Source organism: Pongo abelii, chromosome 1 (genome assembly GCF_028885655.2).
Source record: "Pongo abelii isolate AG06213 chromosome 1, NHGRI_mPonAbe1-v2.0_pri, whole genome shotgun sequence".
NCBI classification, from domain to species: Eukaryota; Metazoa; Chordata; class Mammalia; order Primates; family Hominidae; genus Pongo; species Pongo abelii.
Window position 1 is genome coordinate 158,822,549 of NC_071985.2, and position 15,779 is coordinate 158,838,327.

General features: G+C 32.1%; 2 protein-coding genes across 3 annotated transcripts in view; one reads left to right on the top strand and one right to left on the bottom strand.

Moving 5' to 3' along the window:
* Positions 1-15,779, bottom strand: part of FPGT (fucose-1-phosphate guanylyltransferase) — a 43,402-nt gene that overhangs the window by 13,430 nt on the left and 14,193 nt on the right. Inside the window, exon 2 of one of the 2 annotated variants that reach the window (XM_054535974.2) lies at positions 12,791-12,899. The exons of the other annotated variant lie outside the window; for it this stretch is intronic. The gene's annotated coding sequence lies outside the window, so the exon portion shown is untranslated. The remainder of the gene's footprint in view (positions 1-12,790; positions 12,900-15,779) is intronic. 2 annotated transcript variants of the gene reach the window in all.
* Positions 1-15,779, top strand: part of LRRIQ3 (leucine rich repeats and IQ motif containing 3) — a 175,946-nt gene that overhangs the window by 4,416 nt on the left and 155,751 nt on the right. Inside the window, exons 2-3 of the mRNA XM_002810699.4 lie at positions 10,189-10,437; positions 11,012-11,335. Of these exons, the coding sequence (XP_002810745.2) occupies positions 10,189-10,437; positions 11,012-11,335 (573 nt within the window). The remainder of the gene's footprint in view (positions 1-10,188; positions 10,438-11,011; positions 11,336-15,779) is intronic.

Here is a 15,779-nt window from a genome sequence, read left to right on the forward strand (position 1 = left end):
TTCTGGAGTCTAGTATTCAGATTTCCATCTAATATTATAGTTCATGCTTATAAAATAAATTACTTTCATGTAGACCATCAAATCTAATATTTTAATATATTACTTAAAATAATGATGATCTGTCTTCCAAGTATCTAAAAGCTTCAGTGAATAAGTGTTAAGTCTAAAGGTAATTGGTACACTCAGCAAAGACTTTCTTTGAAAACTTTTTTCCCAATATTTATTATGTATCACATTTGGAAAAGAAATAAATATACAAAATACATAGTTTTTACTTCTTAATATTTAATTTAGATATTCATGAGTTATAACCTTGTATAGTTACACTTAATGGGTTTGCCATCAAAGTTGGGAGTAAAGATGAGATATAACTGATGTGCATTTTATTTTATAGACATGGTTTATATAGTGTGATTAAAATGTATGATAATTTTTAAATTAGTACTTTAGTTGATACAAACTAAGGGAAGGTTTACTGATAATGGTACTGATTTATTTTTAACTGCAGAATTTCTTTGAAACTGTAGTTGGAGCCTTGATACTTTCTGTAACGTGTTGCTATACTTAATTTGCCTTTGAACATTATATTATTATTTGAACTTGATAATTTACAAATGTGTATATACATTTCACAAAATAGTTATAAAGTTATCAAAGTCTAAAATGAACAAAAGTGACTAGATTCCTCCTCTATGTGCATATTTTAAATTTGCAACAAGTGGTAAGGGGCTTCTAACTTGGTAGAGGAGGAGATATCAATTGTAGTGGTTTTTAGCTTCCCTTGGTAGGCAATAGAATCATATGGGCCCATAGCTGCAATGATATGATTCAGGGGATATGCTCTGGGGCCTGGTCATTTGAGTTATTCCAGTTTTCAGATGTACAATATAAATAAATAATGAGAAACAAAACTGAAAGGCTGCATGTGGTAGTTAAAACAAAATATGAAAAATCCCCACTTTTCCATAATGATTGGAAAGTTTGACAGAATATGTAGCTGAATAATATAAATAACTGACACATACATTATATTCTGAATATAGAATACTAGTTTTTTTCTGTAATTTATTAATCATGTTAATCTTTCCTTTTAATAGCAATAACCAGGTATTATTATGTTCTGTTTTGTAATTTTTAAAAATATTAAGGTTGTTTATGTACTGGCAAATACATATTGTTGGCAGAGGTGAATATTAACAGAGAAAATGAATGTAAATTAATATAGTGTATGGGGAAGACTGCTTATAAGACTAAATTATTTTAGTGTTCATATCACATCAACTAAAAAGAAACCAGTTGAGAAGATTTTAAAATATTGAATACATATAAAACAAAAATCAGTTAAGAGGAACTGAAAAATATGTTTTTAGACACCTGGGATAAGATTTGGTATTTGAGAGGAATACAAGAATTGGGAGAGAGGTTGACAGGTAAGGGCTGAAAAAAAACTACCTGTTGGGTGCTATGCTTACTTCTTGGGTGACAAATTCATTCATACTCCAAATTGCAGCATTATGCAATATACTTTAGTAACAAACCTGCACATGTACTCCCTGATTCTAAAATAAAAGTTGGAAAAAAATTAACTCTGAATGTCCTAACAGATAAGGAAAGGATACATTTTGGAGTAATATTTATTATTGCATGGTAAAAGTAACCACAGAGAGTATATGGAAAGACCTCCCCACTCTTCACTAAAGATGTGAACTACAGGTTAATGGTTAGATGCTTTGTATTACAGAAGAACCTACATATAATCTGAGTAGAGTATTTATTTTTTATAGAGACTGTAGATCTTTATGGAGTCTTCTGGAATGAGATAATGATAAATATGCCCCTCCACCCAGAATATTTGAGAATATAATTGAGAATTACAATTTTCTTGAAAACTAACTTACTATATTTGTTACTTTTCTTGTATTTACTTTGGACTAAATTTGCTGCTCTTTTTCAAGTTCTAGAAATGGCAGCTTATATGATTCATTTTAGATCTTTGCTCTTTTCTAATATATGTATTCAGTGCTATGAATTTCCTTTTAAGCACTGCTTTTACTATATCCCACACATTTTGCTAAATTTTACATTTTATTTTTATTAGTTCAAAATATCTTTAAATTTTTATTGACCTATGTGTTACTTAGAAGTGTGTTGTTTACAAATCTCCCAAGTATTTTGGAATTTTCCAGCTGTTTTCCTGTTATTGATATCTAGTTTAATTCCACTGTGGTCTGAGAGAAGACGTTGCATGGCTTCTGTTCTTTTGAATTTGATAAGGTATGTTTTATGGCCCAGAATGTGGTCTGTCTTGGTGAGTGAATGCTCCATGTGAGCTTGAAAAGAATGTATATTCTGCTGTTGTTGGATGAATTAAAACTAGTTGCTATTATGATTTTGGACAAATTATTCAACTAAGAATAAGAAAAATAAGAGATTTTTATTTTATCCTCACTTGTTCCTTTCCCAACACTCTTTCTTAACATAGATATGAGTATCTGACCTATATCATTTCTCTTCTCTCAGAACTTCTTTTAACATTTCTTCCAAGGCAGGTCTACCAACAACAAATTACTTCAGTATTTATCTAACAGAATTTATTTCTTTTTCACTTTTAAAGAATAATTTTGCACAATACAGTGTCCTTGATATAGTTTTTGAAGCATATATTTTATCTTGAATTGTTAATGGAACTAGGCATTCAATTAATTTTGTAGAGCTTACTGTGTTAGTCTGTTTTCATGCTGCTGATAAAGACGCTCAACACTGGGTAATTTATAAAGAAAAAGAGGTTTAGTGGACTCACAGTTCCATGTGGCTGGGGAGGCCTCAGAATCATGACAGAAGGTGGAAGGCATATCTTACATGGCGGCAGACAAGAGAGAATGAGAACCAAGTGAAAGGGGTTTCTCCTTAAAAATTCTAGGTTGGTGAGTTTTTTTTCTCTTAACACTTTAAATATTTCACTCCATTATCTTCTGCCTGCATGGTTTCTGATAAGTCAAATGTCGTTATTATCTGTGATCCTTTATAAGTAAGATTTTAAAAAAATTCTTTGGCTTTTTCCAAGATTTTTTTTTTTACCTTTGATTTTCTGAAGTTTGTATATTAAATGTCTAGGTGTGAGGTTGTTTTTTTTATTTTCTTACATTTATCCTACATGATGTTCTCTGTTTCTTGAATCTGTGGCTTAGTGTCCGATGTTAGAGTAAATTCTCATTCATTATTGTTTGAAATACTGCTTTTATTCCTTTCTATTTTTCCTTTTTTGGCATTTTTATTACACGTATGTTACACCTTTAGAAGTCTCACACTTCTGGAATATTATGCTTTTTTTTCAGTCTTTTTTTTTCTCTTTGGTTTTTAGTTTTGAATGTTTTTGTTGACATATCCTCAAAGTCAGAGATTCTTTTATCAGTCATGTCCAGTCTACTAATGAGCCTTTCAAAGGTATTCTTCATTTCTGTTACAATGTTTTTGGTCTCTACCATTTCTTTTTTATTCTTTCTTAGAATATCTGTCTCTCTACCTACATTATCCATCTGTTCTTGTATGTTGCCTACTTTTTCTATTAGAGCCATTAGCATATTAATCCTAGTTGTTTTCAATTCCCAGTCTGATATTTCCAACATCCCTGACATCTGTGGGTCTGTTCCTGATGAGTTTCTGTACTGCCTGTCTGTTGCTCCAATTCTGGGGTCAGCAGTTTACCCTATGACCTTACTTTGTGTAGCTAAGAAGAGTTGTTGATTTTTAGTTTGTTCAGCTTTTTAATGTGTTGTTAGGATGGAGTGACTACTCCAAGCTCCTTACATAGCCATACTGGAAACTGCAGGTCCCTTGATACACTTTTTGAAGCATATATTTTATCTTGAATTGTTAATGGAAGTAGGCATTCAATTAATTTTGTAGTGCTTACTGTATTAGTCTGTTTTCATGCTGCTGATAAAGACATACTCAACACTGGGTAATTTATAAAGAAAAAGAGGCTTAGTGGACTTACAGTTCCATGTGGCTGGGGAGGCCTCAGAATCATGGTAGAAGGTGGAAGTCACATCTTACATGGCAGCAGACAAGAGAGAATAAGAACCAAGAAAAAGGGATTTCCCCTTCTAAAACCATCAGCTCTCATGAGACTTATTCAGTACCACAAGAACGGTATGGAGAAAACTGCCACCTTCATTCAATTATCTCCCACTGGGTCTCTCCCACAGCAAGTGGAAATTATGGGAGCTACAATTAAGATGAGATTTGGGTGGGGACGCAGCCCAACCATATCATTAAGTGCCAAACACTGTTCTAAACCCTTTACGTCGACTCATTTCGTCCTCATAACAATTCTATGGGCTGTTATTATTATCTTCTTTTTACAGATAAGGAAACTGAGGCACAGGATACATAACTTACTTGAGATCACCAATCTTAGAACAACTTATATTTCATTTCCTTTTTCTGTACTTAGTTTATAGGGTGCTTGAAAAATAAAATGAACTTGTCGTAACCAGTAGAATGTGGCTGAGGAGATGCTTCAGTTGAACCTAAGCCTTAGGAAGTTTGGACAGGTTCTGCTTTTATGCTTTGGGAGCCCTTAAGCATGTAGAAAGTCTGGCTACCCTATTTCAGACACACATGGATAGATGACATGGAGAGGACAGGTCAAGATAGAGAGGTCCTGAGACAGTATGGAAAGAAAGACTGGTTCATCTCAGCATTCCAGCTGAACCTAACCTTCCAGCAGTTCACTGGAGGAGTGAACTGACTGATGCTTCAGCCACTGTCAGTTGGAGAACTGCTTACTTCAACTGAATCAACACACAGAATCTTCAGAGTAACAAAATGATGGTTATTTTAAGCCAATAAATTTTGGAGTGATTTGTTACACTACATAAATAATTGAAAAATAAACCTTTTTTGTTGTTTTGCAAGAGATTATTGGCTGTGCAGAATTAAAAATAAAGGAATTTACAATAGATTTCTACCGAAATGGGAGAGACTTTGTCATTTGTACTTAGAAGTCTTTTAAAGGTTCCTTCCCCATAGTTTGCTATTTCTCTGAGGAAAGGAAAAGACAGACATGTGTATGAAAGAGACATTTATTGAAACCTGAGTCAATTCTAGTTCAGGTCCTATGGAAAAATTTGAAAAACTACCTAACCATAAAACAAGTTTTCTGTTCACAGGGTACATATAATCTAGTGGAAAACAGGGTCATTAAATAATAACATATATAAATATGTAATCACTAAATTGGGGACGTGGGGATGGAATCAGAGTCTAAATAATGACTAGACAATAATTTGCCAAAGAAGGTTACACTGAGAGAGAAATGTGACATCATAAGATAGCAGGTTAGCACATTTCATTAACTAAGAAGCCAGGGTTCTTAATAGTTTGGATTTTTTAAATTTTTGCTTTAAGTTCAGGGATAGATGTACAGGTTTGTTACATAGGTAAACTTGTTTCAGGGTAGTTTGTTGTACAATTGATTTAGTTACCCAAGTGTTAAGCCTAGTGCCCATTAGTTATTTTTCTTAATCCTCTCCCTCCTCCCACTCTCCTCCCTCCAGTAGGCCCCAGTGTGTTGTTCCCCTTTATGTGTCCATGTGTTTTCATCATTTAGCTTCCACATATAAGGGAGAAAATGCAGTATTTGGTTTTCTATCCCTGCATTTTTTTGCTAAGGATAATATCCTCCAGCTTTATCCGTGTTCCTGTAAAGGACATGATCTCATTCTTTTTATGGTTGTATAGTATTCCATGGTGTAAATGTACCACATTTTCTTTATCCAGTCTACCATTTATGGGTATTTAGGTTGATTCCATGTCTTTGCTATTGTGAATAGTGGTGCAGTGAACATACGTATATGTGCCTTTATAATAGAACAATTGTTATTGCTTTAGGTATATACCCAGTAATGGGATTGCTGGGTCAAATGTTATTTCTGTTTTTAGGTCTTTGGGAAATTGCCACACTGCCTTCCACAATGGTTGAACTAATTTACACTCCCACCAACAATGTATAAGCGTTCCTTTTTCTCTACAACTTCACCAGCATCTGTTATTTTTTGACTTTTTTTGTTGTTTTTTAATTTTTATTTCAATAGTTGTTGGGGTACAGGTGCTATTTTGTTACATGGATAGGTTCTTTAGTGATGATTTCTGAGATATGAGTGTACCTGTCACCCAAGCAGTGTACACTGTACCCAGTATGTAGTCTTCTATACCTCGTGACCCTCCCAACCTTCACCCTTGGGTCCTCAAAGTACATTATATCATTCTTAGGCCTTTGCATCTTCACAGCTTAGCTCACACTTATATGTGAGAACTTATGATATTTGGTTTCCATTCCTGAGTTACTTCACTTTGAGTAATAGCCTTCTGGGCTCCATCCAAGTTGCTGCAGAAGACATTGTTTTTTTCCTTTTTGTGGCTGAGTGGTATTCCATGGTGTGTGTGTGTGTGTGTGTATATAAACATATACCTATATATCTATCTATATATATCTATATATATCTCTCTCACATTTTTTAATCCACTAATTAGTTGATGGGTACTTAGGTTTGTACCATATCTTTGCAATTGTGAGTTGCGCTGCTATAAACATGTATGTGCATGTGTCTTTTTTATATAATGAATTCTTTTCCTTTGGATAGATACCCAGTAGTGGGATTGCTGGATCAAATGGTAGTTCTACCTTTAGTTCCTTAAGGAATTTCCATGCTGTTTTCCATAGTGATTATACTAGTTTACATTCCCACCAGCAGTACTCCCTTTTCACCACATCCACGACAGCATCTATTGTTTTTTGACTTTTTAATTATGGCCATTCTTGCAGGAGTAAGGTTTTAATTTACATTTCCCTAATGATTAGTGATTTTTTTTTTTTTTTTTTTGCTTATAATAGTCATTGATTAAAGCTAAAAAGCAGGCAGTTGAACAAAATGGGGGAAAAGACATTGTATTAAGTAATATCAAAAAGATCTCAAATTTGAATTTAATATATCCTTAATTACACTAGTACTTAATTCTTACAATTTTTTTCTAATAGACATCTTTTTGATTGAAACTGAAAAGTAGACTGTTGTACAAAATGGAAAAAAAAGGCATTGAATTAAGTAATATCGTGAGCATTATCCCAAATTTGGATTTGTGTGAACCAATATTTCATTTCTTCCTCAAACTCCATGTATTATTTACAAGAAGTTTTCAAGTGAGGCAAGAGTGCCAATCAAACCAATTCCCTTATTATATATTACAAATTTTATGTAGAAAAATATTTGAACATATTTAAGAATTTTGGTGGGAGGGGACAATGTTATTTTATGAGGTTCATTACAACAGTATTTGTTAATGTCACAAAGCTACTAACAAGGTTATTCATCTAATAGCTAAAATTTGAATATCTCACATAAGTGTAGAACCTCTCATTTTGGAAAATTATCTAGTATATCTGAGATCAGTAAGGAAAACAGAAAAAACTCCACTTTGGAATAATACCATTAGTAGTTCATTGGCATGTTCAAATGACATATAGATAGTATTAATGCAGAAGGTTTAAAATAAACAATTATTCCTGGTGGATGAATCTATAGACATTACTAACTATATTTGATTAATAGCACTGTTGAGAATCCCTGAAAATAAATTCCAGGAAGAAGATAATATCTTCATAAAGAAATTTCAAAAGAGACTGTTAGAGATGGAATAATCAATGTGAGAAATAAATCCTTTGAAATAAAAATACTTATATATATTTATATAGCTATATATTAAATATAATTATATATATAATTTTGTGTACATACATATAATTTGTGTACTAATGCCATGATTAACAGTATAAAGCCACCTTTAGCATTATGTGAAGAAATGAGATCTCTGAGGTTCCATGTTGATGGGTGTTGGTTTTTCAAGGACTTTTTTTTTTTTTTTGAGACATAGTCTTGCTCTGTCGCCCAGGCTGGAGTGCAGTGGCGCGATCTCCGCTCACTGCAAGCTCCACCTCCTGGGTTCACGCCATTCTCCTGCCTCAGTCTCCTGAGTAGCTGGGACCACAGGCGCCCGCCACCACGCCCGGCTAATTTTTTGTATTTTTAGTAGAGACGGGGTTTCACCGTGTTAGCCAGGATGGTCTCAATCTCCTGACCTGGTGATCCGCCAGCCTCAGCCTCCCAAAGTGCTGGGATTACAGGCATGAGCCACCGCGCCCGGCCCTTTCAAGGACTTTTTATGCATTTGTGAGCTAAAAAAGAAATGAAAATTAAGAAAATGAAAAGGCAAGCCACAGAATGGGAAAAAAAATCTTTGGAAAACACATATCTGACAAAGAATTGATATCTGAAATAATACAAAGAACTCAAACTCAACAATAACACAATACCACAATCAAAATATAATGGACAAAAGATCTGAACAGATACCTCACCAAGGAAGATATACATGTGGCTAATAAGCGTATGAAAGATGCTCAACATCATATATCATTAGGGAATTGCAAATTAAAACAATGAGATACCATTATTCACCTATTAAAATGACCAAAATCAAAACATTGACAACATTCTATACTGGTGTGGTTGTGGAGCAATAAAATCTCTCATTCATTGCTGGTGGGAGTCCAAATGGTACAACCACATTGGAAGACAGTAGCAGTTTTTAACAAAATGAAATATATTATTTGATTCAGCAAATGAACTCCTTGGTATTTATCCAAGTAAGTTGAAAACATATCCACACAAAAACCTGCACATAAATTTTTATAGCACTTTTATTCATAATTGTGTAAAGTTGGAAGCAGCCAAGACATTTTCAATAGGTGATTGGATAAATAAACCAAACCATAGTGCATCCATGCAATGGAATGTTATTCAGTACTTTAAAAAATGAGTTATTTTTCTAAAGACTTGGAGGAGCCTTAAATTTAAGCTTTCTTTAAATGAGGAAAGACTTATATCTTTTCTATTTTGGATGTCCAAATGATGGATGCAATGTGGATATTATCCTACATCCCAGCACCAATAGAGCTTCATGAGTTTAATTTGTAAAGGCTTATTTATATCTGTCTATTCCATATCTGACTCTATATTTTTAAGACTGGTTTACTTGTAGTTGAGGCTAATCTTTCATAAGGTGTTCATCGATCACCTGTTAACATTATTCCTATGCCCTTAGCCCAGAAATTCTGATACAGTAGATATGAGATGGGGCCCATGAATCTGCCTTCTAGTTAATTCATTGACACTTAGAGCTGGAGGATTCTAGTTTTAGGCCTTGGTTATGATATATAAAGTAACCAGTGTCTTGAAAGAGTACAAGAGTGTATCTGGATTTTCACATTTATTCTCATTTGAATCACACTGATTTAGTTCATCTGCACATCGTAGAAATCGATTCTTCCATTGGGGAATGTTGATCTTAAAACATACTTCCAAATAGACCACTTGAGCTTGTATGTTCTCTTCTCACCTATCACTGACTACCTTTTATGAAAGCTGAAATTACTCTTAATAAGTGAAAATTCACATATATGAGAAATACTGTATAAAATTATATTAAAAACCATTTATCCAAACATTTTAGATAAATTTAAGTAGTCAAAATTTAAAGCTATTAGAATTCTGAGCCTAATTTCCTAATTAAATTGAATGTAAATATTGTGACAACAAATTTTCTCTTTAAGACACAAATATTGTTGATAACATTTGAAGGCCTGTATAGAACCTTTATTTTATCTGGCTGCATTGTTCAGCCTCTTTCACAAAGATTATCACTCTCCTGACTTGTTTATTATTCAGTGTATTTCTTTAACAGTATATTTTAACAAAAATTATCATACGAGTTATATAAAGTATGGTTTCGTTTGTTTGTTGTTAGTTGTCTTGTCTAGAAGGGATGATTTTATCTCAGCTTCTTCACTGAATTTTTTAAATATTCTATGAAAATGGAATTTTGTCTTCCTCTTGCTAATTAGTTCGTTCACTGGTGAGGGCAGTGATAACATTCTGATTAGCTGTTATTGAAATGTTAGATATTTAAGGTATTTTGGGATAGAAAGTTCTATAAGAATTAGTTTTTTTAAATTTTAACTTTAATAACACTTTTTACTTGCACTATCTCTTGGCAAAATTTTCTTTGTTTTCAGGTAAATTTTTGAAAGTGGAAAAAAAAATCAAAGCACTTTCTTATCTTTCCTAGATGTTTCATGGAACAATCACAGAAGAGCTAACCAGTCATGAAGAATGGAGTCACTATAATGAAAACATAAGAGAAGGTCAAAAAGATTTTGTTTTTGTGAAGTTCAATGGCCTTCATTTAAAGTCTATGGAAAATTTGCAGTCTTGCATCTCTCTTAGAGTATGCATCTTCTCAAACAATTTTATTACAGATATTCATCCACTTCAAAGTTGTATAAAATTAATCAAACTTGATCTCCATGGAAATCAGGTAAGCAATAGCCATTTCAGATATTTGCATATAAATGAAATTTCAGTTTTATAATAAGTACTTATGTTTCCTATCCACAGTATTTCTTCAAGATGGTCTTTTGTCTAAAATATAAACAAAAATTTAACAATAAATTGAAAGCATGTAAGATGTATATAAATACAGACACTTTGATGTAAATGAAAATACATAAATAGTGTGTAATCTGGTATGTTTCACTTCTTAAATCTATAGCCTGGATTAAGAATGCCTCATGATTCCTTAATTTTCGTTAGGTAAGGAAAGTATTTTAGAAAAGTTTAAAGAGTCAACCTATTACAAAGAAATTTTCGTTGAACAAAAAAGTATGGTTATGCATTTTGCTACGCTAATAATAATAAATTGTCTCAGATGCCCAGTGTATTATGGTTTTCAACTGGCCATCATTGGATAATTATAAATACTCTGTTTGCTTATTAATTAGAAACTTGCTATTTGGGGAATATTGAATTTTATATGTGTAATATTTTACCATTTTCTGTGCTATTCGAAAAAAGTAATTTTGGAATTTAAAAGATTTTTAATAATATTTCAGATAAAGAGTCTACCAAATACCAAATTTTGGAATGGATTGAAGAACCTAAAACTACTCTATCTTCATGACAATGGGTTTGCAAAGTTAAAGAATATATGTGTATTATCTGCCTGTCCAACCCTCATTGCCCTCACTATGTTTGATTGTCCAGTAAGCCTTAAAAAAGGATATAGACATGTTCTTGTTAACAGTATATGGCCTCTCAAAGCACTGGATCATCATGTGATTTCTGATGAAGAAATAATTCAGAACTGGCATCTTCCTGAAAGATTCAAAGCATGTAACCATCGACTTTTCCTTAATTTCTGCCCAGCTTTGAGAAAGGTAATTGGCTTCTTTAGGGTTTCATTTTAATTAAATGTATAAAAGGAAAATTTTAGCTTCTGAGTTCTATATCTAAATTATGTAAACTTTTTAATAGTTTTGCATCATTTATATAAAATAATATAAACCAGTGAATATATTTGTAATGTCTTTCTATCTGAAACTTTATAAAAGTTTGTATGCCAGCTACATAAAAAAAAGCCTGAAATGATCAAATTGTAGAGAAACAAATTTTTGTTTTTTAAATTGAAAGTAAATCTCTAATTTATTCAGGATTTGGTATATGAAAGACTCCATTGGGAAATACTTAATGTTTTTTAAGAGTGTTAAAGGACGACTTAGATTATTATTAGAAAATAAAATATTTAATTCTTACACAATTAATTTGGTTATTTAACAAGATAAAACCATCATTATCTGTTGATTTATAAAATGTTAGAAGAAGTGATTGTGAAAAGTTGATACCTAGTTAATGGATACAGACTACTTAAGTGGATTTACAAAAACATAAGGAAATATTCTTTATAACACGTGAATGAATATTGGAACAAATCATTTAAGAGTTCAAAAGAGGGGGTTAAATTAGGTACAAGATATAGTAACAATGTAAGTTGCAGGAAATGTTTATAATATGTTCTAAAGATATGTGAAGTCACATATATGTGTAGAAATTTTGAGGAAGAATAGAACATCATTTTGAACAGTGAGTATATCTAAAAGAATATATAAACATTGAACAGTGATTATGCATGGAAAAACTGAAAATTACAAAGTTGGAAGAATTTTATTACTGCATATAATTTTTTTAATTAGGGGTATAGTACTGATTTTGTAATAGTTTTAAAAATTTAGGATTTTGGTAATAATTTTGTACTAATAGTTAAAAATATAAAAAACAAGGTAGTATTTAAGTCTGATATCTTAACCTGGGCCATAAATAAATAATTTCACTTAGGTACTTCAGTTGTGTAGTATGGCATAATCAAAGGTGGCAACATGCATGACCCTTTTAAGGATAATCAAAGTGACTGAGATTCATTTAAGGAAGTAATGGAAAGTTGGGCAGTGGGCATTAAGAAAGAACTTGGATGACCTGCTAAAGAGCTTAGACTTGATGAATATAATGAAGATTAATTGAAATTATTTGAGTAGGAAAATTAGGGTAGGTCCCTCATAGTAAGTGCTCTATGAATAAATGGTATTGACAAGGTTTTTAAAAGGTGATCAACCCAACATTTAGCTAGCAGATTAATGGAGGATAGAAGCCAAATGAGGGCAAGGGGATCAATTACTATAGGTTCAAAATGATGTGATTAGGATTGATATAGGCAGATACCAGTAATAAAGAAGAAAGAACACAGTGTAGAGGACAGACACATATTCAGTGAATGCCATTGTGGTAGGCACTTTATACATTTTATTTCTTCATTCTTTCACCAAGTATATACTGAGTACCTAATATATGAAAAGGACTGTCTGGGACTTGGAGATTCAGTGGTAAATAATACTGACAAAATTCTTGTCCTCATTAAGTCCAAGGGAAAGGCACAGAGAATAGACACATCTGAAAATAAAAATAAAACAAAACAACCATAAAATGTAAGCTAGTGTTAATTGCTACAGAAAAGAAAGTAAGGCATTAACACAGACTGAAAGGGGTAGAGATTTGGGCTACATTAGCTAGGATGGATGGGGAAGGTCTTTTTGAAAAATATTTATTCCTCATTGTTTCCTTGGATGTGGAAAAGTATTAGTCTTATTTTACAGGAGAAAATGAAGCATAGTGAGGTTTAGGAACTTACCCAATATTGGACAGAAAATGAGTCATGAGCTGGGATTTCAACAAGTCTACAGTCAACATTGCATCACAAATGACAGACAGTGCAGAGATTTGAGTGTACTTTTCACACTGAATGTGGAAAGAGGAGAAGAATAAGTGTGGAAATACTCCTCTACTATTTTGAAGCTGGATAACTGGGACAGAAAAGAACTTATTTAACAGAAATGGCAGCACTTAAAGACTTTTGGTAAAAAGATAAGTTTGGTCATACTTATTTGAGGCAGGATATTAAAGAAGAAATATTAACTAGACATTGGAAATGAAAAACAAAAATTCAGAAATAGTGTTCTGGACTTGAGTGTAAATTCAGGAGTATTTGCTTGGGGTCATAGTTAAAGCCTACTTCTCTCAGGTAAATACAGGGATCAATAAAGGCTGAAAACTAAGGACACAACCTTGGGCACGGTCTCATTTTGTGGGTAGAAAGCAGTGTAACCAATGAAGATAAAGGATAATTGATCTCAGCAGGTAAGAGTAAAAAAAAAGTTAAATAGAAAAGAAAAAAGCATATTGGAAGAATTTTTGATGGTAAAGAGGATGTCGCATCTTCAGAATTTCAATAGCTTGCAGTTGTTGGACATGAAATTGCAATGGGTTATATATAATTGCCGAGTATAGAACCTTTACTGAGAATATTTTGGACAGAAGAAAAATAAAGCTTTAACTATAGGAAATAGAATTTATGAAAGATTTATCAAAGTGAAGTGGTACTTACTTCACTTTAACTTACCAGATTTATAACTTACCATATTTATAAACTGAGGATAAATGAGTTTTGATTAGAAAGAGAAAGAGACTGAAAATATCATAAATGAGGAAATAATTGGAGAAAATCATTGTGAAGAAGTATAAATGGACGGCAACACAAATGGAGTAAGACTTAAAGAGATATAGGCATACCAAATGCTGACATGATTTTTATGAGTTGTGAAGATTTAAAGAAATCTGTTTGAATAACAATTTTTGAGGCTACCTATAAATTTGTGTTCATTACTTCCACTAAGCAAGGTTCTTTTGATTATTCTTTGATCATTGAAATGTTTTGTATTTTATTTAATTTACAGCAACAAAAATAACTCTTGAGAAGGAATAAATATGAACCTATGCAGATAATTATTTAGTAATGTTTGAAATATGTGTTTTAGAACATTGCACTTATTAATGAGTATAAGAATATTATGAAAACAGAAAAATAATGAGCCTTGTAAGAGTTCACACGATTATTTTATATAGTTGGTATTCTACATTCAAGGAGAGCTTGAATGTAGAAATTAAAGAAGCATATGCTCATTTGAAAAGAGACAAATCTAATAGTGTAATTAAAGCTTGTGCCTTATAACACAATAAAAATATCCAGAAGGATTTTATCCTAATTGTGACATAAAATGATTTCTAACCTTTATTTTTTAAGTCAGAAAAAAACGAGGAAGCATGGGTTCTTCTTTGCTATACGAAATCAAAGTAACTTTACAAATTTTAAGTGCTTAGTTATCTAAAATCATATCATAGAAGGATATATATTTATATTTTGATTGTTGTATATATGTAACTTTTTAAAGATCAGAGTGATATGGGCAAGAAACCAGTGCTATCAGCCAGTATTGTATTTTGTTTACATGTAATAGAAATCCATCTAAAGAAGGATTTTATTTTCATCATGTTACAGAAAGTTAGGATATAGGAAGTCCTTCCTTGTAGTTGCTCAAGGAAACCATGAAGGACCAAGTTTATTCTAGCTTCCTGCTCTGCCACCTTTAGCAAGTGGACAGTCCCCCTACCTCTCATAGGCAATGAACTTCTTCACATCCAAGAATGTGCTTAGGGCAGAAAAAAGGGATTGGTGAGAACAAAAATCACATGCCAGTGAAGTCTGTTCATTTTATATTAGGAAATAATAGCTCCTGCAAACGTCTTACTTGATAGACTTCTACCACTGGAACTGCCTCACATGACTACCACTAGATAGAATGGAATCTGGTTTGATGAGTATTTTTAAGTGGACACATTTACTTCCTAAACAAAACCAATATTCTATTAATAAAAAAGAAGGAAGATTCTTGTAAGGCAGCTAATATCTCTGTTACACAGAGAAAAACAAATTGATAATGCAGTACAAGGTTGATATTTTAAGGTAGAGATTTTTAACTTGAGCATTTAGCATCCATTTGTTCTTTTAATGTAAATGTCAAACAAAATATAAAAATCGTATGTATAATTACCAAAAACTATTTAAAAGTAAATTTATAATTGACTCAGTAGAGTAATATAGATTAAATAATTTTTGTAAAATTTAACGTGTTTTTGCTTTCAAAAAATACAAAAGATAAAAAAGAATATACATTTAAACAGTCTATATAAGAAAACCATAAAACTGTCAAAAGTAAGATGATGGCTTATGAAAATTACATGTTTACATTTATGGATGTTTCCTGAATGTAAATGTAAGTAAATTGTAAGTGTATTATAAATGAATGTAAAAACCGAAATAAAGTTGTTTATTGGCAAGATTGATTCCAAAAACCAAAGTAATGGTGAACAGATCAACATAAAATGCTAAGCAAATATATATTAAGTAGAATAAAGCAAATACTTAACATTAGTTTC